Below are 27,183 nucleotides of genomic sequence, written 5' to 3' on the forward strand. Positions count from 1 at the left end.
TCGACTTTTTCCCCGGATTCCTTAACTGCTAATGTGGTTATGATCCCTAAACCGGATCGAGATCACTCTTCCTGGGCAAACTATAGGCCTATCTCTCTTATCAATATCGACATGAAGATGCTTACTAAGATCTTGGCTACCCGATTGAATTCCTTCCTTTCTCGCCTGATTAAAAAGGACCAGGTGGGATTTGTTCCTCACAGGCAGGCCGGAGATGCTATCAGACATATTTTACAATTGCAACATTTGGCCCATACTCGTAAACTCGATATGGTGCTCTTATCCTTAGACATCAACAAGGCCTTCGACACTCTATCCTGGCCGTATCTCCTATCGGTCCTTCATCGCTTTGGCCCTTCATTCTTACGATGGATCTCCTCGCTATACACATCCCCTCAAGCTAAGCTAAGATACTATGGATTTGAGTCTTCTACGTTCTTGGTTGCCAGAGGCACTTGGCAAGGTTGCCCGCTTTCCCCTTTACTTTTTATTCTAGCCTTGGAACCGTTGGCAGAAGCCATTCGTATACATCCTGATATTAAGGGGATTGATGTGGCAGGCTCCCAACATAAATTGTCTTTGTTTGCAGATGACATACTATTGTCAATCTCGAATCCGGGGGTTACTTTGCCCAATTTGCTCGCGGTTCTTGATTCCTTTGCAACCCTTTCAGGTCTACATGTCAACCCAGCTAAATCAAGAGCTATGTCAGTTACCCTCCCACTATCACTCGTGACTACTTTGAAGCAAACGTTCCCCTTTCAATGGCTCTCGGCCTTACCATATCTAGGAATTAAGCTAACCCCGACATATGAAGGACTGTATCAGGCTAACTTTCCCACCGTTTTTCATGAGTTGACCGAGCTATTGTCCTCTTGGTCTCATTTCCCACTTTCATGGTTCGGCAGAATTAATGCAATCCGTATGACCTATTTTTCTAAGCTACTATACCTATTTCGTGTTTTGCCAGTTCCAGTACCTTTGCATATATTGCGTATCCATCAGCGAAAACTTTTGTCCTTTATTTGGAGCTCTTCTCGACCCAGAATTAGCAAACATATCTTATTCGCGCAACGGAGTGAGGGCGGGTTATCTGTCCCAAATCTCCAGTCTTATTATTTGGCGGCTAACATTGCCCCCCTAGCTCATGTTCATGCATCTCACCATTTCCCCCTGTGGGCTGTTGTAGATATGATGGACTCTCACCCGATACCGCTTTCCTCCTTGCCATGGCTTCCTATTTCTCAACGTCCATCTACCCTTAGCCCGCGCTGACGCTTTCGCTACGTCTTTGGGATTCGATCAAATATTCCGCAGGCCTTATCTCTCCTCACCTGCCGCTATTACGTCTATTACATAACCCATTATTCCCTCCGGGTAGGGATAATCCTAGACAGTTTACTTGGTGGCAGACACATGGTTTTTATGATGTTCATTCACTCCTATCTCCCACTAGAATAATTACCTTTGAAACTTTGCACTCTTCTCATAATATCCCCCTCCGAGAACATTTTGGTTATCTTCAACTTCATCATTTCATTAATACACTAATACGTACGCATCCAGGACCTTATCGTCTCTCCCCCTTTGAAAGCCAGTGCAGACATAGACCTCATGCCCCGGGTTTGATTTCCTTGATTTATTCTTCCATTATATCTTATAGAACCCCTCCGGTTCGCTCTTATCATCAACGTTGGCAGTCTGAATTGGGAGGGACTTTGGATCAACAGGATTGGCGGACCATGACCCAAGCATTATCTAAATGTTCTAGGAATGTCATTATCCTTGAGAATGCCTACAAAATCCTATACCGATGGTATTATACGCCTGCTCGTCTAGCTAGTTTTATCCCTACATATTCCCCGGTTTGTTTTCGGGGATGCCAACAATTGGGTACCATGGCTCACATTTGGTGGACTTGCCCTAAAGTAAGCAGATTATGGATTAGGGTGTATGCCCTCTTCCGCACTATCCTTCACACAGACATTAAGCGTAACCCGTATGAAGCGCTTCTATTTAAACCATTGGAGGGCCTCCTTCATTCTGAACAGCAACTGGCATCATACTTATTTATGGCAACTAAATTGACAATTGCGAGGGCTTAGTTCTCCTTAGTTTTGAGGCAGTCAAAAATCGGATGAACTTCATAATGGTTAATGAAAAAATGACGGCTATACTGTTCAATACCCATACAAAATTTCTGCAGATATGGCGTCCCTGGCTGGATATAGCTCAACCTTCGAGATTCGACCAGTCCCTTCTGTCGATATGAGGATGGATGTTGATGCGATCGCCTCGGAGCCCCCCCCCCCTTTTTTTTTTGTTGGTGTTGTTGTTGTCCGTGTCTCTCCTCTGTTTGTCTCTTCTTAACCTCCTGTCCAATCTGACCTTAAACATATTTTACGGATTGTGCTTACTGTTTTATGTGCTACATCAGCAATATTACCTATGCAATCTAGATTTCTTTATAAACCCTAGGTTTTGAACATGTATCATTATCTGGAGAGGCCTCTTCTCGTGCCCCTTCCGTTTTCTATAATGTTGACGTAGCAAAACTCCTGTTTAGAGTCTACGTTATCATTGACCCACAAAGGTTTGCTGATCGTTCCCTTCCAACCCCTCCCCCCCATCCTTTCCTACAGGGCACCTATGTAAACCTTTCAGCCCATGCTTTTCTCAATGTATGCCTTGAACTAGCTTCCCCTCACCCAGTACAATTAATATTTGTTGGTCATTGAATCTATGTTTCGAATGTTTGTTTATCTTTGCTTAACCTTCAATAAAGCTCTTTGTAAAAGAGAACAGGGGTTTAGTTTGCTTACATGTGTAAGTTGCAGAGCCTTTTCACGGCACCCCAGTATTATCTGTAGTCCTATCTCTAGAAATATTTAGAGCCTCCATAGTAGAAGAACATATATAATAAAGGATAGATTGAGGGCAGGTAAGTCTGGAGGGAGCCCATCCCTCCTTAAAGGCACAGTGCTCAGGGGCACTTCGGACACTCAGCATATAGCACAATGGCAGCAAAGATGTCCAGTGTGTCCCCTCACCAATATTCAAAAAGTACAAACAGCAACTGCCCCAACCTATAACTGACTTTGCAGCATGGAGCACATGGAAGGACATCATATCCCCTGCTAAGTTGGACCAGAACAGTATGGATGTCACATTTGTGGTGTCCATTCTGATTTTTCCTCTGTGGGAATAACTGATCCATGTAGTTCCTGTGCAAAGGTGGTCTTCTGTCTATGTGTCAAAACACCTTTGGTCCAGTCAGGAAAAGCAGATCCGATTGCAAACTTTTTTTGTTTGGTCCGATGGATCTCATTGGACCAGGAGGTGATGAGTAGTAGGTGAGCTTGCATTCACCCACCTGTGGGCATCTATTACTCTTTGTTTTAGATGGATGGACTGCCTGGGTGGAAGGCCCTTAGGCTAGTTTATACTACCATTGGCTCTCTGGTGGAACTCTCTTCCGATGGTCTTTGAGAGGAGGTAAGGAAGCACCTGTTTTCCCCCTAAAAAGCTGCATCAGGTGGTACTGCCCACAACAGGGGAGACCATTTTTGCTGGCCGTGGCATCTCTACACCCCTACCTTTGCAGCTTAAAAAAAGTGGTTGTAAACCCTCACATATACCCACTGAATTAACTAGCCTCAGGTGATACACAGAGATGAGAGAAATCCTTCTACGTAAGTTGTACATGTATATCTATAAGGGTCTGTCCCCTACATCTATTCAAAGTGCAGAAATTACACAGCATCTCTCAGCCCTAAAAAGCAGGGGGCAGGGAATTGCAGTTACATCAGTGAGGTCAGTGTTAAGAGTTGATTGGAGGAAAGGGACACACCCCCCCTTCACAAAGTACACAGGAACAGAGCTGAGGCTGTCAATCACAGGCTGTGCCCGTCCCTGTCACCTTTTTTCTCTTGGTGTCAGGAAGACTTGTCAGAAGTGACTCATGCTTATAGCAGAGTAACATAGCAGCAGACATAAATGGCAGCTAGTGCTCTGGACTGTGACAAGCATACACTATATATAGGGATGGGATATGCTTTGTTCATATTCCATGTCTGATGTTTGCCACTACTTTAAGTGGGAGCCATTGTGGGCTGGTAAAAATGTGGCTCAAGTGCATTAATACCACCCCCCAACCGCAAATGTAAACAAAGTCTTAGGCAGGCCATACACTATACAATTTTCTGTCCAAATTCATTTAGATTTACTTTCAATTATGTAGTGCAAGGGCCCGCCTAACTGGATACAATTGAAAGTGTTGTTAGGTTTGACCTCCTATTATATGGTTTTTGGTAAATCTAAACCAAAAATCTCAAGAAAATTGTATAATGTATGGCCAGCATTAGCCTACGTTCACATATATGCTGGTGGGGAGCTTGTGCAGAATTGTTCCTGCTCTTTAGCAGACCTGCGGAGGGGGCTATTAATCCTTAACCGTTTGCCGCCCGCCCTATGGCCGAATGTCATCAGCGTTCCGGGTGGAGGCCATATGGCGTCCTCCCGCATATGCGCAGATTGCGCTCCTGCAGAGTGGCGCAGCGGCGCGGTCTGTCACCGGCCGTGTACCTCGGACATGGCCGATGACAGATCTAAGTATCGGCCCCGTTGCTGGTACCATGTGACCTGCTGTGACCAATCACAGCAGGTCACATGGCAGTTGTATACAATGGAGGGCTTCATTCATGCCATCCATTGTATACTAGTGTCTAGCTGTGAATGGTCACAGCTAATCACATGCACATGTCATGTGATTAGCTGTGGACAAATCACAGCTAAGCACAAAAAACAAAACAAAAACCCTGAATGAATCGATGTCATTCAGGTAAATGCTTGCTTATAGCAAAGTAATTCTTTGCTATAAGCAAATTGTGTAAAAAAAAAAATACTGATCACTTCCCCAAAGTAGTACAATGTTACTATGGTAACATTGTACTACTTTGGTCATAGTGAAATATGAAAAAAAAATCTTAAAAACAAGAAAAAAATATTTTTTTTTTCATACTGTCACCAGTCAGTGTCCCTGATCACCGCAATGCCAGTTATATGATGATGCTGTACTGCACTGGTGACAATATGTAAAAATAAATAGTGAAACTAATTTTTTAAATTTTTTCATTTTCCGAAAAATTATGACAAAAAAAAAAAACCTCAAAAAACTCGCCATGCTTCTTCTGAAGTACGTCAGACTGTCTACTTTGCAAAAAGGGGTCATTTGGGGGATATCTGTACTATTCTGACATTCTTGGACCTCAAGAAATTAGATTGGCTGTCAGTACTTTAGGATTGATCAATATTCAGATCTATACCATAGTTTGTGAACTCTATAACTTTCCTACAAACTAAAAAAATACATCCTAATTTGGGTTATTTTCACCAAAGACATGTAGCAGAATACACCTCGGCCTAAATTTATGAAGAACAATTATTTTTTTGCAAACCTTTATAACAGAAACAAAGAAAAACTTTTTTTTTCAAAATCTTTGGTCTTTTTTTGTTAATTTTGCAAAAAATAAAAACCCCAGTGGTGATTAAATACCACCAAAAGAAAGCTCTAGTTGTGTGAAGAAAATGATAAAATTTTAGTTTGGGTACAATGTTGTATGACCGCGCAATTGTCATTCAAAGTGTGAGAGCACTGAAACCTGAAAAATGGCCTGGGCAGTAAGGTGTAAAATTGCCCGATATTGAATTGGTTAATCAGCACATGTGCACATTTTTGTGCTTGCGAGACCACATGTTGCCGCAGCACCATGTAGTTCCATGTGGCATATTTTAGACTATATTCACGCATAGCTGAGCGTTTTTGAGTGTTTTTTTTAGCACATTTCCAAATGTTATTTTTTTTTCAGGCTTTTTTTCATTTAGGCCAGGGGTATTGAATTAAAATTTGTGGCGGTCCAACCAGTAAAATTTTCTTCCAACAGAGGTCCAAACCGCATTTTTTTTTTTCAGCCATCTGTATATCACAATCCCTATACTTCAGTGTCCTTAGTACCCCCTACATGTCACAGTCCCCCACTTCACATCAGCTTCACAGTAGTGTTCTCAGGCCCCTTGCACATCACACCCACCCACCCCTTTACAGTAGTGTACTGAACCCCCTTCACATCACTCCCATTATTTTCAGCAGTCCTCAACCCCCCTTCAGATCATCACCCCCACTCCACACTACTGTCCTCTGCCCCCTTCACATCTGTCCCCCACACTACTGTCCTCTGCCCCCTTCGCATCTGTCCCCCACACTACTGTCCTCTGCCACCTTCGCATCTCTCCCCCACACTACTGTCCTCTGCCCCCTTCACATCTCTCCCCCACAGTACTGTCCTCTGCTCCCTTCGCATCTCTCCCCCGCAGTACTGTCCTCTGCCCCCTTCGCATCTGTCCCCCACACTACTGTCCTCTGCCCCCTTCGCATCTCTCCCCCACACTACTGTCCTCTGCCCCCGTCACATCTCTCCCCCACAGTACTGTCCTCTGCTCCCTTCGCATCTCTCCCCCGCAGTACTGTCCTCTGCCCCCTTCACATCTCTCCCCCACACTACTGTCCTCTGCCCCTTCACATCACCCCCAGCAGAACTGTGCCCCCTTCACATCCCTACACAACACTGCCCCCCTTTTATATCTCCCTCCCCACAGCATGCCCCCCCACATCTCTACCAACAGCACTGTCCAATCCCCTCCCCCCCCAACAGTAGTGTTCTCTGCCCTTTTCAACCCCCCCCCCCCACACACGCACACCCTCCATAGCATACTCTGCCCTCCTCACATCAACCTCACCCCCCACTTCACATCCCTACCCCACAGTACTGTCGTCCGCCCCTTCACAGCATTGCCTCCCTTGTCAGCAGAGTGGACAGCAGGAGACAGAACATTTCTGGAGCGAGTGTGGAATAACAGCACAGTATTGAACAGAGCGCAGGAGTGGGAGCTGTCATAACATTCCTGGATCGGATGCGGGAAGCCCAGCACAGCATTGAATAGAGCGCGGGAGTGGGAGCTGTCATAACATTTTTGGATCGGATGCGGGAAACACAGCACAGCATTGAATAGAGCGCGGGAGTGGGAGCTGTAAAACATTTCTGGATCGGATGCGGGAAACACAGCACAGCATTGAATAGAGTGCGGGAGTGGGAGCTGTCATAACATTTTTGGATCGGATGCAGGAAACACAGCACAGCATTGAATAGAGCGCGGGAGTGGGAGCTGTCATAACATTTTTGGATCGGATGCGGGAAACACAGCGCAGCATTGAATAGGGAGTGGGAGCTGTCATAACATTTCTGGATCGGATGCGGGAAGCCCAGCACAGCATTGAATAGAGCGTGGTAGTGGGAGCTGTCATAACATTTCCGGATCGGATGCAGGAAGCACAGCACAGCATTGAATAGAGTGCGGGAGTGGGAGCTGTCATAACATTTCCGGATCGGATGCAGGAAGCACAGCACAGCATTGAATAGAGCGCGGGAGTGGGAGCTGTCATAACATTTCTGGATCAGATGCGGGAAACACAGCACAGCATTGAATAGAGCGCGGGAGTGGGAGCTGCGATAACATTTCTGGATCAGATGCCGGAAGCACAGCACAGCATTGAATAGAGTGCGGGAATGGGAGCATTGACAGACATTTTGCTACAGGCGACAGAACGCTCCAGTGTGAACAGGGGCCATTGAAAATAGTGGGATTTTACTTGTTGTTTTTGAGCGTCGAGCTGAAAAATGCTCAAGTGTGAACGGGTCTTAAAAAAGAGTGGGGGAATTCTTTCCTGTGTTCCTTGTGGATACAGCAGCCGTTGAGCGAATGGGATGCTGTACTCGCAACCAGGGCTGTTATAAACTATGGGGCTCCATACAGCCAACCTAACAGGGCCCCCCTCAAATAAACACAGTTCACTATGCTTCAGTTATGAAAGAACACAGTGAGTGATCAATACCAATCACTCATGTTTATTCAGGAAAGGAAGAGGCTGGTAAATGTGACATATTCACCGGACCCTTCCCACATTGTCCATCCTGAAGGATCCTATTGTGTGCTTGCAGCTGCCGGTGGGAAGGAGGAGGAGGGAAGCCAGCATTACTGCGGGGGTGGGGGCGCACAGGGGCCCTGAGCAGTAGAAGGTATGGTGCACAGAGAGGGCAATTGTTGAGGTGGGGGGCAATTACCCCCTGGTCCCCTGTATGGCACTGTCTGCAGCAGCCAAAAACCAGCAGGAGAGAGAAGCCAGCTTACAGCTGCTGCAAACCATACAGGGGATCAGTTCCAGCAATTGCACCCCAGCTGCCTGGGCCCCGTACAGGGGATTGGTTGCAGCAATTACCCCCCAGCTGCCTGGGCCCCGTACAGGGGATCGGTTGCAGCAATTGCCCCCCTGCTGGCCTGGGCCCCGTACAGGGGATCGGTTGCAGCAATTGCCCCCCTGCTGGCCTGGGCCCCGTACAGGGGATCGGTTGCAGCAATTGAACCCCAGCTGCCTTGGCCCCGTAAAGGGGATCGGTTGCAGCAATTGCCCCCCTGCTGGCTTGGGCCCCGTACAGGGGATCGGTTGCAGCAATTGCCCCCCTGCTGGCCTGGGTCCCGTACAGAGGATCGGTTGCAGCAATTGCCCCCCCTGCTGGCCTGGGCCTGTACAGGGGATCGGTTGCAGCAATTGCCCTCCATCTGCCTGGGCCCGTACAGGAGGACCAGTGGTACCCTCTTATCCACGGCCTTGCTCGCAACCAGCGTGCGCACACTCGCGTGACCCCATGTTACAATGTCCAGATGCTTCCTCCTGCGTTCCCATAAACCTAACATGGAGGCTAGTGAGAATGCCGCCTCGGGTTGTAATGGTGTTCTGTTACAGGTAACTTGCACCCATTCATTCTTGACCCTAAAGGAAAGCAGCAGTAGAACAACAGGTGGAACGCTTGAGCTTTCCTCGCACGTCTCAGCATTGTCCTCTATGGCCGCTCGGGTTACTCAGAGCACTTAGCAATAACAAAGCAACAGCAGCAGGTTAGCATGCGCATGTACAGTTCCTGATGTCTGCTGAGCCACCGCGCCTGCGCAGTGCTTCCAAGCAGCTAGAGGTCTACGCTGTGCAATCGGCTGTGGGCCTTATTATCAGCTCCCAGCGGTGACAGAGGTAGCAGCAGGCTGAGTGCAGAGGACAGGACAGGCCTGGCCTGTAAACAAAGCGGCCCTCTTCATCGGGTCAGAGTAGACGGACGGAGATACAGGTTACATCAGCTGGCCGTCTATCACCATGGCACTGGAGGGCTTGTGTCAGGGAGGGGGGCCTTATCTCCTCCTCTTCTAGGGGGACCGTCACCCCTTCCAGCCCGGACACATCTTCCAGCATCATGCAGCAGGGGAGCTCGGAGCGCTGGGAGCAGCAGCCCATGTCAGTGAGCCCCAGGAGCCTGATCCTCAGCAGAAGGGAGGTGGACAGGAGAGCAGCTCTTCTCTTCCAGCTGCTGCTCAGCTCCTGATCGCATCTCTCCCTCGCCTCATCCTCATCCTCGCCTCTTCTTTACTTCATCCCCAAACCCCCAGTCTGTTGTCCTTGTCTCTGGCCACGAATCGATCATGGAGTCTGTGGGCAAATTCGAGTTTAGTCGGAAAGACCTGATCGGTCATGGAGCTTTTGCTGTGGTCTTCAAAGGCAGACACAAAGAGGTAAGGAAGGCAGGCGTCCTCCAGCCTCTGTTTATGTTAGCCTGTGTCTGTTTACATCCTTGTCTTGTCTTTTCTTTATTTATATGACTGCTGCCATGACTCCCAACCACTGGGCCTGTCATAGCCGCCTATTGACATGTATGTTCCCTACCTCAGTGCAGATTATATAGAACCATTCAGTCTCAATGCACAGCTAGGGTTTTTTTCTTAATTTTGTATTGGAAAGGGTTAAAACACTAGGAACCTAAGACCCATTGGGGAGATTTCCCTTCACTTCTTGTCCTGTGGACGCAACAGGAAGTAAGAGGTTCTCACTCCAAGGCTAGAAGATGTAATACCCTCTAAAGCTGGGTTCACACTTGTGTGGGTCCTACGTGCCGTGCTTGAGTGGGCACAGCTGTCCTTCAGGCTTCTGTACCTGCAGTAAACGTGGGGAAATAGTCTCCGATTTTTGTTTTTCCAAAACGCGGCTGCATAGTGCTGTGACACCAAGCAGTTTCACACACCCGATAGTGCGCCGCGTTTTTCAGTGTATGGGGGTGCCATTGAGAGTTACAGAGTCTAGTGTCCCCTTGTTAGATGTCCCTTCTGTTGGGATCTGGTAATAACTCACAATGTTGGCCAACAGGACAAATAGAGAAGATATATTTCCTTGTGGGGACACAGACAAGAAAACCTGACAGAAGTTGTAACCCTTCCCTACTCTAAGTATATACACAGTGTGTATATATATATATATATATGTGTGTGTGTGTGTATATATATTTATTTATTACAGGTACTTATATATTGATGTCAGTTTACGTAGCGCTTTACATATATATTGTACATTCACATCACTCCCTAACCCTCAAGGGGCGTACACGCTAAGGTCCCTAACTCACATTTATATGTACACATACTATGGCCAATTTAGACAGGATCCAATCCTACCAGCATGTCTTTGGAGTGTGGAAGGAAACCGGAGTACCCGGAGGAAACCCACGCAGGCACAGGGAGAACATGCAAACTCTGGTGCCGTGGTTGGGATTTTAGCCAGCGACCCTAGTCCTACCAGGCGGAAGTGCTAACCATTTAGCCACTGTGCTGCCCATGTACACACACGCACGCGCGCGCCTGTGTGTGTGTGTAATAAATCAATGTAACATGAATCCTTTTTTTGCTCCTGTGAAGTTTCTAGCTGATTGTCCTTGTTATTGTTCTCCAATCACCCTGTATGCTTTTGGAATGTTGTTAGATATCCACAGAAATAGATAGGGGTGGGGGGGTCTACAAAATTCATTCAGATAGGGGTGGGGGCTACAAACTCCATGCAGTTAGGGGCCAACTTGAAACTGAAAGACTGGTCCCCAGCACTTCAAGGCTACAGTACTTACCCATTGAGATAAAAAAAACCCTACACTAAAAAGTTGAACTATTTTTGTTTACTAAACTACCTGGATGGTGATGCTATTTTTGGATGGAAGGTGATGCTAGCAAACACATGTATTCTAGATATTCTAACAACACATGACCTAAGTGCATGGGACACAGTGCTGCTATTTAATCGGGGACATTTGTATTATAAAACTGGTCAGCCTTCTAAGATTAGAGCTATTCTGGGAACCCCAGCATGGGTCAGAAATTAAATCCAGCCTTTGGCACATGGAGTGTTCCCTGATCATCCTCTGGCCGTGTACTCGCTGTATTGTGGGCTGGACATGTCTGGACTAGTGGGATCATCCTGAATTGTATAGTTTTCTGTGATATTCTATAATCTGGGGGGGAGGTTTACCTTGTGTTGTGTTCCAATTCACAGAAGCAGGACCTGGAGGTTGCAGTCAAATGCATCAATAAGAAAAACCTGGCCAAGTCTCAGACCCTTTTAGGGAAGGAAATCAAAATCCTAAAGGTAACCCCATGCTTGCTTTGTGCTGAGTACTCCTTATTAGCAGTTTGAAGATTTAATACGTGATTTGACAGTTGGTGTTTCCATTTCAGGAGCTGAAACATGAAAACATTGTCGCCTTATATGATTTCCAGGTAAATAATCAGAACATCTATTTTTAATATAAATAATAAAAGATGTGTTCATGTCGCTGACACCTGGCATTGAATCCTGTATTCGATCTAGTTCTTGTCACTCACTTTCTTTAGTGATTTGGCTTTGTATAATGTCAGAGTTGTAATATGTTAAGGCGGGGGGACGACGACGACAATCACCCCATTCACAGAGCTCCCCTCCCATTCACGGCCATCAGCCTGTGCATTCTCCCCGTTCGGCTTTCACTATCACGTGGGCGCCTCCTTGTTTGTTGACATTCCACCTTGTTGCGCGCTGATTGGCTGCACGTTCGTGTTGCGTCACGGAATTCTTAGAAAACGCCGCCCAGCTGTCATGCCGCGTGCAGGCCTCTGGGATTTGTAGTCGGAATCGCTGTTGTTTGCATCGCCGGTGTGCGGGCCGGAACTACAATTCCCGACTGCCGTGCGCGGCGTCAGCGCTTGGCAGCCGTCCTAGTAGATGATTTGCAATGGTGGTGTTATCTTGTGTACTGTTAGGGGGGCTCGTTTCCTCGGTAGTGGGAAATTGGGAGAACGGCTAGGTCGTCCTGATACCCGATTCTGTAATATGTATAGAGTGGATTGCTTGCATATAGTAAACTTTGTGCCCTTTTCATTCCTGTATAATGGTATGTTTACATCCTTGTTTCTAAACTGCTGCCTCTTTGTTCCTGGCATGAGTCTGAACCACATGTTCTGTAATGGCATCAATTGATCATTCCTATGTTACTATGTAGCCCTGTCATAGTCCTCCATGCAGATTATATAGAACGCATTAACCACTTGCCTTCCAGAGGATTTACACCCCCCCCCCGACCAGGCCATTTTTTGCGATACGGCGCTGCGTTACAGTAACTGACTATTGCACGGTTATGCAACACTGCACCCAAATGAAATTTATGTCCTTTTTTTTCCCCCACATATGAAGCTTTCTCTCAGTGGTATTTGATCGCATTTGCGATTATTTTTTTTGCGCCATAAACAATAAAAGCAGCAGTTTTGAAAAAATATATATTTTTGACTTTTTGTTATAAAACATTTCCAGTAAAAAAATGTAAAATTCTAATTTTGTCATAAATTTAGGCCAAAATGTATTCCGCTACATGTCTTTGATAAAAGAAAATCCCAATACGTGTAAATTAATTGGTTTATGTGAAAATTATAGCATTTACTAATGGCGGTATATATACTGGAAGTTTCTTTTTTTAAAAAATTTTTTGTACTAGTAATGACAGCGATCAGCAACTTATAGCAGGACTGCGGTGGGCATTCTGACACTGGGGGAGAACTGGCTGACACTGGCGTCCCCAGTGACACTAATACAGTGATCAGTGCTAATAAAAAGCACTGACACTGTACTAATGACACAGCAGGAAGGGGTTAATATCTTGGGCAATCAAAGGGTTAACTGTGCTCTTTTACTATGTGGTCTGTGTATTTTACTATGTAAGCATGCTGCTTTGCAGTGTTACAGGCTCCTTAAAGGAAGACAAAGCATATGTTTTTTTTTTTTCCCTGCAATGTGCATTTTCGTTGGGAGCAGGTCAGTACTCATAACTTGGGTTAGTAAACACTTAGTAAAACAGGACAAAATAGTACACGTAGTTTGTCCCATAGGAAATAGAACTGTAACATAACATTTTTAAGGCACATACATATTGATGAAATGAGAGACAATTGTTGTGCAAAATTGTAAAAGCAGTTGAACCCCTTCCTGTCTCTAAAATGTAATGTAGTATGTTAGTGCGTATAGATGCTGCATACTGTTAACTATATCTACATGTCTCTACATTTATTTATATATATATATATATATATATATATATATATATAATTTTTACTTTTAGAACCTTTGTTGGATTTTTATTGCTGTCTGAAGCCACACTAAGGAGATTTCTCCTGACTTCCTGTCCCAGGGATATTTGTCACACCTACCTTACTAAATAGTGTGTTATTGCCGTCCCCTTGTTGAGTTTTTGCCTCATGCCCCATCCAAGTGAAATGCATCTCTAAGAAAGGATATGAGAGGAACCTAAAGTGTATCTAAAGCCAACATTTGTTTTTTGTTTTGGATTTCAGAGGGAAAGGTTAAAACCCTGTTATGTTTGTATTCCTGTTTGTGCTGGAGAGATTCACCCTCTCTATTTGTCATAGTCCATTGGGGCCAAAAATTAGGGGGAATCCAAAATGGTGAGTTGTAACTGGAATGAGAGACTGGTTACCATGATACAGTTTCTCCCACTTACTGTTTTTCTGTGAAACGGAGTGGAGGAAATTCTCTCTAATGGCACAAAAAAAAAAAAAAAAACCACAACTGAGTTTTAATTCTTCCCTGCTGTAATACAAAAAGAAAATGACTTTAGATATTCTTTACCTCTTGTCTACCAAGGTATGTTTATAAACTTCCTGGTATATAAGGGGTTTATCCAAACTTGTAGCTACTACTGCAGCCGTTAGCGTGTTATGGATTTTAAGAGATGGTGAAAAGTTTTGAGGTAAAACTACTTCTGGTGGTTACAGAGCCACCTGACCACATTTTTGGGGCTCCGCAAAATGTAAACCCTTACCCAGCCAAAAAAAAAATAAACGGCATGTTTTTGGTATACAGTTGATTTTTAAATTCTCATTACAGTGCCCCATGTTTATGAGCATTTTGTCAGGGATATATTGACCTGGAGTATGGTAAGCACATGGTATTTGAGTTAGGATATGCAGAGCAAATTGGACATTCTGCTAGAGAAAGGCTGAGTGAATGGAGAACAATGATAATGAAACATGTGCTCTGATATTTTGAAGATTAGTCACATTGTTACAGGTCACGTATTCTTTGTTCTTACATAGATGTGTATTGTCAGTACTGTTTTCTGATTATACCAAAATTCAGACTAAAGCTGGCCATACATGGGTTGAAATCTTTTCTAAGAATTTTCTTTAGAATTTTGCACCCTTAGTGGATCACAGCAACGGTCGATTTTCGAGCGAATATTGAATTTGAGTGATTTGGTATATTGGAAATTTTTGGAAAAACAAATTTCTAATCAATGATGGGAGAAATGTAACTGAAAAAGAAATGAGCATGAGCTGTGACCTGGAAAGAATTGCAAATTCTTTTCTTTTCTGTAGCAACACGAGGTGAAATGAAAGGCTTCGGTGGTCGAATTTCTAAATCAATGGTGGCACCATCGGATTATAAAACGCACAAAATTTCCAATTTTCTAAAGAAAATTCGTTCAAAATTTGACCCATGTATGGTCTGCATAAGAGCTGATGCACACATGTGCAGTTTGAAGCTCAGGTTTTACAGCTAGTTGATGCAGAAGTTTTTCAGTGGTTCATGTCAGGTTCAGGACGGGATTAGGTCAGGAATTTATCCTGTTCACATGTGCGGTTTAGAAATGGTTCCTATAGAAGTCAATTGCCTGTAATCTGCACCTGAACCAGACCGCACTGCTCAGAAATCGTATAGGACTCTTTTTCAAAGCGTACTGAATCCGCACCGTCAGTGCACCGGACATATGTGAACAGGCACCATGTGGATTGCACGCGGTTCAAAACACATCCAAACCAGCACTAAGACGCATTTTTTTTTTGGCCTTACATTATTTCTACAGTTCATTGAACAGCCCACTTTTGCTACTTTATGTAAACTGAACATATTCAAAAATGTTATGAACATCCTGAAATACAGTAGTATTCAACTGAAATAAATGTGCCCTTTCAGTTTGAGGAATTCTTAAAGCGTAACTAAATACATTGATTTAACAGATTATAAAACAGTCATATTTGCTTGGGCTTTCAACCTAACTGTCAAACCATCAAATGGCTGGTGTCATAACTGATCACATGTTCAGCACCACGGCAGTTGAAGATCAGAGGCTAAGTTGACAGCTTCCTTGGCTGAAAATGATAGGGTTTACAAGGCTAGACACTCTTTTAGTAGACCTTGCACTGTTTTGTGGCGGCAGTGTAGAACTAAACGGACACTGTGGATTTAAAGAAAACAAATCCTAATAACTGTTTGCTGTAGATGTGTGCACCCTTTGTATGGATGATGTTTGTTACATCCATTTATAAACCACTAGTGTCATAAAGCTCTGCAGCAAGTAAATAATCATTAGAGATTGGCACTTTATCTTAAGTATTTTCCCACTGATTTGTTTCTTCGTCTCTTAACATGCAATATAATATTTCTGTATAGCATAATGTACTTTGTACTGTTTGTGTAAGATGCTTAGTAGCTAATGCAAACAGTTGATAATAAAGCAAGAACAAAGTGATCTAAATTTCACAAACTAACTGTAACTGGCTGGCTTCTGGATGCTACACGTAAAGCGGACATTTACCCATAATTTGATAAAAAATAATGTTCTTTAGCAAGGCACATACATTCCACATTAATAATCATGCTACCAAAATTAGTGTATGCAGTAAATTGTCTCCAGCATTATTCCCGTTTCTTCTTGCTGGAGGCCGCCATTTTGCTGAAGCCCAAAGCCCCTGAGCAGCCGTAAATCTTTAGGCTGTTAGCAGATCGGACTCTACAACTTTGGTACTGTGCTGGGAAAAAAAAGAGCTGCTGAGCATGATGTGCAGAGCAGGGTCAGACAGTGTATTACTCCATTTTAAACAGTATAGGCAGTTATTTTTAATGTTTTACATAGCTACACCTGCAAAAGGAGCCAGCATGAAGTGTTCTCATAGGACCTATTTTCTGTCTAAAGTTCCTTTTTAACTGTGTGTCCCCAGAAACCTTTATTACATTTATAGTTACCTTTTGTGTTTTTGGGAAGAACCTGTGAAAATGGAAATATGGTTGCTACAACTGCTGGCTTCTTTTGTAAGATGTGTGTTGGGGATGCATTACTTGCGTCCTACCTAGCAAGTCACTGAGCTGCAATACACATGTGCATATCAGGTAACATGGGATATGCCTGTTACACAGCCCTAGAATATGTTTTTTTTTTTTTTTTTTTAATTTTTAGGTCAAATGGTTACCTTCCTTTTGGGATTCTCCCTGTTTTGGTCTCATTTAGGAGCAAATAGAACCAACATATGCTGTAATTATTGGGTCGATTAACTACATTTCATGACCGTTTGGATACATGATCCCATGTGCCTTGCATCACTGTTATACTGCTATTGATTCCAGCATAGTCAAGCTATAGGAAGTTCTATTCAGAGCACAATTCTAGGATCGGTGTAAGGCCCAGTATGTTGAAGATTGTTCCACCCAGAACTGAGCCCAAGCAGGCTGAGTGGCCTGTTCAATATATACTATATTTCCAAAAGTATTGGGACACCCCTCCAAAACATTGAATTCAGGTGTTCCAATCACCTCCATGGCCACAGGTGTATAAAATCAAGCACCTAGGCATGCAGACTGCTTCTACAAACATTTGTGAAAGAATGTGTCACTCTCAGAACCTCAGTGAATTTAAGCGTGGTACTGTGATAGGTTGCCACCTGTGCAATAAGTCCATCTGTGAAATTTCCTTGCTACTAAATATTCCACGGTCAACTGTTAGTGGTATTGTAATAAAGTGGAAGCAACTGGGAACAAAAGCAACCCAGCCACTAAGTAGTAGTCCATGTAAAATGACAGAGCGGGGTCAGTATATGTGAAGCGCACAGTGCACAGAAGTCGCCAACTGTCTGCAGAGTCAATAGCTAAAGACCTCCAAACTTTATAGTGCCTTCAGATAAGCACAACGGTGCACAGAGAGGTTCATGGAATGGGATTCCATGGCTGAGCAGCTGCATTCAAGCCTTACCAAAGCAATGCGAAGCATTGGATGCAGTGGTGTAAAGCAAGCCGCCACTGGACTCTAGAGCAGTGGGGACGTGTTCTCTGGAGTGACAAATCACGCGTCTCTGTCTAGCAATCCGATGGACGTTTCTGGGTTCGGAGGTTGCCAGGAGAATGGTACTTGCCTGACTGCATTGTACCAAGTGTAAAGTTTGGTGGAGGGTGGATTATGGTGTAGGGTTGTTTTTCAGAGGTTGGGCTTGGCCACTTAGTTCCAGTAAAGGGAACTCCTAAGGCGTCAGCCTACCAAGACATTCTGGACAATTTCATGCTTTGTGGGAACAGTTTGGGGATGGCCTCTTCCTGTTCCAACATGACTGCACCAGTGCACAAAGCAAGGTCCATAATGACATAGATGAGCGAGTTTGGGGTGGAGGAACTTGACTGGCTTGCATAAAGTCCTGGCCCAAACCCAATAGAACACCTTTGGTATGAATTAGAGCGGAGACTGTGAGCCAAATGCGCTTCTGGAAGAATGGTCAAACATTCCCATAGACACACTCCTAAACCTTGTGGACAGCCTACCCAGAAGAGTTGAAGTGGTTATAGCTGCAAAACGTGGGCCAACTCAGTATTGAACCCTACAGACTACGGATGCCATTAAAGTTCACACTAGGTTCATACAAGTTAAGGCAGACATCCCAATACTTTGGGCAATATAGTATATGTAGAGTTATCTGAAAGCTAAACTCTAGGAATTCAGTTACTTTTTAAAATGTGCTGGATTAGTAGTGGTTAAGTCAAGGGAGGTTCATGCCACCTCCTGGACTGATCTCTTTAATTTACAGTTTACATTTTTTTCATAATTGTCAGGAACATCTAGTACTGTACTGGTGTTCCGACACTGGACCCCTCTGGTCTCAGCTCCTGAGGCTGCAGAGTCGCATGCAACCATTGTGCCTGCCCCTCTCTTCCTCCTGCCCCTCTCTTCCTCCTGCCTCATCACAGAATGCATTGTATTAAGTGAAATAATTCACAGAATACAAAGCCTTCTGAGAATGAACAGCAGAGGGGAAGGGCAGGCGGAGATGCTGTGCATGAAAAGACAATATCTCTCCTTTTCAGAGCGCCAGGTGTTTAGTGATAGCTACACTCCTAGAGCTCCTTAATACTGTCAGATGGAAATTATTGAGATAAATGCACAAGATGGCATGCTTCTTTGATGGATCTAACTTTTAGTATGCCTGCACATTTTACAAAGCATTCCTGAAGTTCAGCTTTAAGTTGCCCATAAAGAGAGGACAATCTCCTGATGCAGGTGAAATGTCTGTTGGGTACATTAGACAGTCCTTTTTAACTTTTCTTGAAGAATAAATGATTACAGGGGTTATTCTCAGTGAACCTTCTAAATACACATTTTTTCCCTAGTTTGGGTGGCCCTGATCCAAAATTCGCATCCGGGATCCTACCTGAACTGCTGTGCTGCTGCAGTGATCTATAACCAGCCATAAGCCATGGGCATACTAGGTATGGCCTATAAAAAAAAAAAAAAAAAAAAGCTTTGGCAAAGTATCTTGGGTATAGCTACTTGCTTCCTGAAAAAAATCATTGTAATTGAGGGGGTAATTGGAGAGAATAATGCTGACTGTCATTTCAGGTGAAGGTCTGCTTTAATTACCTAGCATTTTATTTACAGATAAGTGTACATTTTATAGTCAGATTGTTTAGTTTGAATTCTGCCATAGTGTATCCCATTCACACACTTGCATTCTTTAGCTGTGAAATCAAAGCTACACTACACATGTCTGTTTTAAGGCACCTGCCACTCAGGAAGTGATGCCAGACTTCTAGTATGGTAGAAATGTTTAATTCGGTTTGTTATTTTTTTGCATCGTATGTGCTGTAAACCTGTTTTATTATGCAACAAATGACAGCAGTTACATCAGGGCATGGAGCATGTGAATAACATCATTAGTCATTATTTAGATATTATTTTATTCAGTGATTCATTTGAAGTGATAAAACCTTAAATGGGAAGTATTTGTTTTCCTACACCTTGAATGAATATAGATAATGACATCTTTGCACATTTTTAGTGAACGTTTTCCTGTTCTCCTTACTGAAGAACAGGTAGTGTAAGACCTGGTACTCTTGTTATTTGTGTCCAGCTACATCATTGGATGACTCCGCTGACAAGCGCCAATTTAGTAAAACCAAAGCAGCAGTTTACCGTAGCAATTAATTGGATTACCTACTGCTTTTGAAAGCGTTTTCTCCTTTGCTATATTTTATGTAAATCACTTATTGCATTGTGGTGTTGTGTTTTTGTGTTTTTTTTCAACAAATGCATACAGTCTACTAAAGTGTTCGGTTTTCTATCCTTTGTCTAAGATTAGAGCCTTGAGCATGAGATAAAAGATGAATCAAAAGTAAATGTTAATAATTCACACTGTGTGCTGTTGAGAAGATATCATATCTGCAGTCTGCGGTTTAGTGGTTTCCCAGGAATACCTAAACTCCCTTCTATAATAATTATAAAAACTAGTGTGTGTATGTATGTGCATATATATATATATATATATATATGTGTGTGTGTGTGTGTATGTGTGTGTGTGTGTGTGTGTATGTGTGTGTGTGTGTATATATGTATGTATGTGTATATATATATATATATATATATATATGTGTATGTATATATATGTGTATGTATATATATGTGTATGTGTATATATATGTGTATGTATATATATGTGTATGTATATATTAGTAGTGCTGTGAGTAGCAAAAGATTTGTTGCTGTCAATGTTTTAGGGCAATGTAGATCACTCTGATTCACCACTAAAGAGTTGCTAGCTCCACTCTAGATCCCTTGGGAAATGTTCTGTAGTTTATAAATGCCTTCTACAGCACTTGTAGTTTGAATTGTGATGTGGGTTCCACATGATCTCAGTCTTGGTGCTCATAACCTTTCTCAATGGAAATGAGAGTTCCAACAGGGGATGAGCTTCTGCAGGATAATTTTTGTAGATGTCCAAACATCCTGCAGGCATGGAAAGTGGATAATGTAGTTGTAATCTATATATATATATATATATATATATATATATATATATATATATATATATATATATACATACACACCTCTGTATCTTTGTATAGGGTATGCTATTGTTTTGGACTTTGATCCAGGACATATATATATATAATTTGTGTAGGGGCGGGGGACTTTAACTTTATCAATAATGTGTAGTGAGAGGTACTGAAGAGAGCGGTCTCCTCTGAGCTCCTGTGAGAGTGCCGCCAACTCAGCTGTGGTAATTCACCACTGTTTAATAAACTGACACCTGTGTGTTTCACTGATTCCCTGTTGCTGTAATCTCGTTATGTCTCAGGAGATTAAAGTAACAGCAGTCGGTTTCCAGTGTTCAAAGCATTTGTAGATCTTCTCTCATTAGAAGTGATCTACACTGATTCATAAACAGGGACTCGGTGAGATTGCCGGTGAACTCGGCAGTGGTAATTTACCACTGCTTGATAAACGTATACCTATATGTATTGTATGTTAAAATTTTAGTAGATTCATTGGGTAGGTTCTTATTCTTTGGAACCTTATGCTGTTCCTCTGTCTTTTTTAAAATTTCAACATGGGAGATCTTACAGCCTAAGCATTCTGCAAATTCCTGAACAATCTATGGATTATAAAATGGGTAAAATGTATAAATGTAATCTAGAAGAAATGAGGCTATCAGAGAGACTACTGGAATGAGTTCTATAAAGACTCGTGTTGTTGACGACAGTTGAATGTGAAAGGGTGTTGTTCAGCAAGGTTGCCTCAATTATTTTTTAAGGTCATGACTCAGCCTAGTGTCAGTTGTGTACTATGAAACTGAGATACTTTAGTCTTCACTCATTTTATCACGTTTTCATGCATAGATTACTGAATTATGTTCCTCTAACTAGCTGACATGAGGCATCAGTTAACCGAAATGCGATAAAATACCAGTGTCGGTGCTATAAACAGTGATTGCTGAGGAGGTTAAAAAGTGAATAAAAGAAAATACTTGTTTACATTTTATTCTAGTGATTGATGCATTCTCAAGCCCAAGCTCTCTTTTCTTCATTAGAGGTTGACTGTGTCTCTTTTTGATATGCCAAGAGTTTCTTGCCAGTTCCATAAGGAGATAAAAATGACATTTATTTGCTTGTCAGGTTCCTTTGTGCTTGTTTCATAAATGAACCCCAGATATGCTGCTGTTCAGCTGTCAAAGGAGACCAAGAATAAGCATGAAGGTCATATACAGTATGTGTGGTTAATTTATTGTTGGCATCTATTTCGTTTGGATGTTTTACCAGCATATGATTGCTCATAATAATAATTATTATTAATATTATTATACAGTATTTATAAAGCGCCAATAGTTCGCTCAGCGCTGTACATTACAAAGGGGGACAGAACATGTGACAGAACAATACCAATACAATGCAAAACATGAGGGGATCGAGGGAATAATAATCATGAATCTCTTTCCTGCAAGTGTCAAACCTTCCTCATAGCATCTGTTGAGTTTATATCTAGATGGGCACCCTCAAGTTTGGTTCCATCAGACCAGCAATGTTTTTCTGGTAGCACCTTGCACTACTTAGTTGTTTGTAATTTTATTAGGTTTATCACCTCAAAATCTGGGTGTTAGAGCAAAGCTGTGTGCCAAACAATACTTTCTGATTTCTTGTAAAGTACCTGAGAATACCAGGGATTTTTTACTGTATATACAAATTGTGACCACCTTCCATGATTGCTAACACCCCCCCCCCCCCCATCACTCCTGACTGGTCATTTGGCCACCCCTAAAGACTGAGGAATGAACAGACGACAATTACAATGACTGGTTGTTATTTACATATCCTCAGAATACCTCAGTTTTCTGAGACTTCTTGATATTCATTTTAAGTTTCAGTGTAATATTTTTATTTAACTCACTGGTATAGTTAAAGGCTGGCAAATAATACCATATTGACCCGTCGAAGGCCCAATATGTATCACCGTGTTTGTTCAGTGACGTGATCCTTTCTATATTCTGCTCAAACCTAGCAATTACCAATTCTTTTCACTGCCATTTTAATTGCTTTCAATTCATTTTCAACGATCAGATGTCCTACAAAGAAATAACCATGCTTCAGGCTGGTTTTGTACGGTAATTGACCAGTTTGGAAGCCATCAATTTGATTTTTGTTTACTTTTCGCAATAAACTTTTAATACTGCAAACTGACCAATGGAATTGATTTTGTGTTGTACCAAATGATCATTTCAGACACCCTGTCAAATAAAAACATATTTAAAGCAGGATGTTGCTGGGTGATGATGGTCTGGTGATTGTATGGTCTGTTAGAGGATAATTATTTCTGACACACTCCTTACTAGATATGTCAACTTTATGATTTCAGTAAGTGTTAATAAAGAGAACAAAGAGCAGTTGCTATATTTTTTCCTTTAACAGCTGTTCCATATAACTTATCTTGGTGGCCCCCACCTGTTGCCGGTGAAGAACCTTGGCCACGCCCATTGGGTTATTGTCAACAGAGCACACAGATGGCTGGGCAATTGTCCCTGACAATAATACCAGAGTGCAGTGAGTTTAATAGTTAATGGCTAATCAGGGACATATGGTTCCATAATAAAGGTGCAGATTTGAGTTCATTCATGAAAGGTAGAACAAAAGAAACACTGTGTAATATTATAAGTCACAGCTGTAATCTGAGGTTTATTGACACTCATTTGTTATAAACCGTGTTTGGCGTTATGGTTGCCAAACCAGCACCTGGAGCAGGCTTTGCAATCTGAATAAAATCTTCCTTTCAGGATTTTTATATCTTGTTGTCCAGATCACTCCTTATTCAGCATCTCCATTCCTTGACGAAGTGCGGCCCTTTGTAACCCCCAAAATGCATTGACTTTTTTTTTTATTGATTGCTGCAATAAAATATCTGGACTCAAATCCATTTGGGACTCTCTTCCTTCTATCTTTTGGTCATTTTGATACAATATACTAGCCAAAGCCCTTGCACACTAGAAGGATGGCTAGGATAAGCCTCCATAGTAGATGACATAGGGGCCCTGATTCACTAAGATGTGAGTGTAATAGCAGAGACTGACCATTCAGGCAGACTCCGGTCAATCAATCAGTCGTCTGACCAGCGTCTAGCAAGCTCATTGACGAGCGTCTATTGACTACTTTGCTATCACTGGCACATTTTTAGGTGCAATACCGGATATGTTCGCTAGATGGCGCACAAGCGCGGGCTTTATTTACATTGGCGTTTTCATGATGGCAAAAGAATTCTTAGAATGTTATAAATACACATGTACACCTGTATTAGAATTTTCTATTTTCTTCTATTTAATTTCTTGCTGTGTCTCCAAAATGATCAGGAAACTAATGCATTTACTAATGAATGTCAAACATTCTGTACTCAAATGTTAAACATTTACACACTTATATCTCAAATAATTTATATACTTCTAATTTCCCAATATAATTATATATCTTCATTCTCTTTAATCATGTAACTATTCTATGGTAAAGACAAGTGCAGCGCTATAAATGCATGTGATCAATAATGAACGCATGTAAAAACCAAAAAGTGCAAAGAATTGCAACAATGATGTAATATTGTAAATGGTGCTAAAATAAGTTCATAGAATCATTCCTGAATAATGGAATGTCCTTCGTGTGAGAGTACCAACTCAGAGAGTGCCTATGAATGGCACGTGTGGTCTCTCCGTGACGGACAGTAGTGCATGAACTCGTGAAAGGTAAACCACCCTTGGGACTGGTCTACACTCACCAGAACAAAAGTATTAATGTGTATGGGTTATACACTCCACACATCTGGGGGTGCAGCGGTATGCTGGCAGTTATGGGTTAGTCATCCAGCTCCATCCATCCATCCATCAGGGTGGGTGCCCAAATGGTCCTGGGGAGGAATTAGCTCAGCCACAGGAGCCAGAAAGGTGCTCAATAGTGTAGTACACTGTCACAGGGGTGGATGACCTTTCACGAGTTCATGCACTACTGTTCGTGGTTATATTTATCTTGTGTAATACCATTTTACTAGTCTATATAATTTGACCAGCGCTCGCTCTATCATTTTCAAACAATGGAACTATTCTACATTATAACTCAAACTGTGTCTCCCACAGTGGTTTAGTGGTTAGAGCTCAGAACTTACAGCACTTGGGTCATGGGTTCTAATCCCGGTCATGGCTACATCCTAAAAAATGGAGATCAATTTTCTGGGTTGTGTCAGTGCCAGGAATATTGATCAAACAATTATGATTTTGCCTAATGACTAGAAAGTGGATGAATGTACTCTTCTGCCAATTAGGAAATGTGCAAGTTTCATGCCGTGTATATTTCATTGTAACATTTTTCTCTTTTAAATCTGTCTCCTTATACAACTTGACCCCCTCCCCCACCCCGCCATCACCTGTCCCATATGCAAATCTATGGATCACCGCCCCACTCTTTAACTATCTATTTACTGATCAAGTGAATGTGTCTCATTTTCTATCAGCTACAGCTCAGATCTCACATTATTATACAATTGCTGATTGTATCTCACCACTCGTCTGATTGAATTCACAATTCCTGGTCAGTCCCGTTCCCTGACCTCTAATAAACTTTAGGGCCAGTTCACACTACATGTGTTTCAGTTGCTTTTTCGGCATCACAAACGCACAGAAAGAAGGTTATATGGTTGTCAATGTCATAGTTCACATCAGCACTTGCATTTTCAGTGCATTGCAGGTGCTGTAAACAAAGTTGACCACGCTGCATTGTTTCTGCACAGAACTGTACTGGAACACATTGAAACGTCCTTGAATGTACTAAAACGCACATGTCCCTAACTACATTGAATACAAAGAAAATAGAAAAAAAAAAGTGGAAGGGATATAAAAATGCAATGTAAACATGTCCAAAACGCATTCAAAATGTACTGGAACACACTAAACATGCATGCCAAAAGGGCATGAAAAAAACCCATCAGGAACACATCTAGACTGTTTCTATAGTGTGAACCAGCCCTTAGGACTTGTTCACACCATTGGTGGTGCAGAAACGCATGCAAGAACACACATTTTCCAGCACAGCAAAGAAATGCAATGCCCTATGTAGATGTGCGCAGGTACCATGATGAAAACGTTGTTGCACCTACACACGTCTATTAAAAACAGCCCCATTCACAGCCACAAATACGCATGGCACCACACTACTGTGCGGTTAGGTGCGACGCACTTGGAAAATAACATAAAAATAAGCCAACATGGCTAAAACATATCTTGAAAATATGGGGACTCTGATATCCGGCGACAGTCTGTTCACGAACGAGAAGCAATTCTGCACCCAAAAACCAACATAGAGGAAAGGGATGGTCAAATTGCTGTGCTGCTTCCAACCCACCTCTGGCATGCCAGGGTCATTATGCAGGTCCTCGATGCCAGTTCTTGCCTGCGGCCACAAAATATCCACTGGCCACGAGTGAAGGTGAGTGGAGGACGTGAAGGTGGATTTCTACCAGCTTCAACCGCAAGCAGTACCACTCCTGAAAAATGAGAGCAAATAATCATTGACACGTCATCATGACAGTCAATTCTCAGTGCAGGCTATCTAGAGTGTCTTTCCTTTTTAACCATTTCAAGAGTTCAAGGAAACATTCTTGGAGCATCTACTGTGTTTGGAAAGGCCAAAGGTCCCCCCCTCCCCCAGGCACACTAATGCTTATGCAGGCCATAGACGGGGAGAAAAACGGCCAATTTTTCTTTTAAAAAATAAAAAATTGGTTGTTCAAGTGGCCGACGTTGCCAGCAACGGTAAAAAAAAAATCGGCCGATTTTCATCCCGTCTACAGACGGCAAAAAGTGTCTCTGCAGAGAGCTCCGCTATTTCTTTGACAGTTCCTTGACATTTACAGCGGTTGCAACAATGTATCTATTTGTATCCATTTAGGATACAGATGTTTTTATTCGGAAACAAATAGATACAATGTTGCAACCGCTGTAAATGTCAAGGAACTGTCAAAGAAATAGCGAAGCTCTCTGCAGGGACACTTTTTGCCATACTGGAATTCCTCTCATTTTTCATCCTTCTTCTTCTTCTTCTTCTTCATCATCATCCTCTTCTTCTTCATCCTCTTCTTCTTCATCATCTTCATCCTCTTCTTCTTCATCCTCTTCTTCTTCATCATCTTGATCATCATCATCCTCTTCTTCTTCTTCTTCTTCATCATCATCCTCTTATTCTTCTTCTTCATCATCATCCTCCTCTTCATCATCATCTTCTTCTTCTTCTTCTTCTTCTTCATCATCATCCTCTTCTTCTTCATCATCATCCTCTTCATCATCATCATCATCCTCTTCTTCATCATCCTCTTCTTCTTCTTCTTCATCATCATCATCATCCTCTTCTTCATCATCATCCTCTTCTTCTTCATCATCATCCTCTTCTTCTTCATCATCATCCTCTTCATCATCATCATCCTCTTCTTCTTCTTCATCATCCTCTTCTTCTTCTTCTTCATCATCATCCTCTTCTTCTTCATCATCATCTTCTTCTTCATCATCATCATCATCATCCTCTTCTTCTTCTTCTTCATCATCATCATCCTCTTCTTCATCATCATCATCATCCTCTTCTTCTTCTTCATCATCATCCTCTTCTTCTTC

The 27,183-nt window shown here is 42.5% G+C and overlaps 1 protein-coding gene across 6 annotated transcripts in view; it reads left to right on the forward strand.

The window, feature by feature from the left end:
- The first annotated feature begins 9,057 nt into the window (after nt 1-9,057).
- The window catches only part of ULK1 (unc-51 like autophagy activating kinase 1), a 130,850-nt gene continuing 112,724 nt past the window's right edge, over nt 9,058-27,183 (forward strand). For 4 of the 6 annotated variants that reach the window (XM_089686144.1, XM_089686143.1, XM_089686145.1 and 1 more), the window contains exons 1-3: nt 9,059-9,672; nt 11,471-11,563; nt 11,653-11,694. In XM_089686144.1, coding sequence (XP_089542270.1) covers nt 9,583-9,672; nt 11,471-11,563; nt 11,653-11,694 — 225 coding nt within the window. In that variant the 5' untranslated portion in view covers nt 9,059-9,582. Of the gene's footprint in view, nt 9,673-11,470; nt 11,564-11,652; nt 11,695-27,183 lie in introns of all 6 variants that reach the window. The other 2 variants (XM_089686140.1, XM_089686141.1) reach the window with 1 other exon arrangement.

This window comes from Staurois parvus, unplaced genomic scaffold (genome assembly GCF_062004578.1).
Source record: "Staurois parvus isolate SC_StPar_1 unplaced genomic scaffold, SC_StPar_1.0 ptg000392l, whole genome shotgun sequence".
Classification (NCBI taxonomy): domain Eukaryota; kingdom Metazoa; phylum Chordata; class Amphibia; order Anura; family Ranidae; genus Staurois; species Staurois parvus.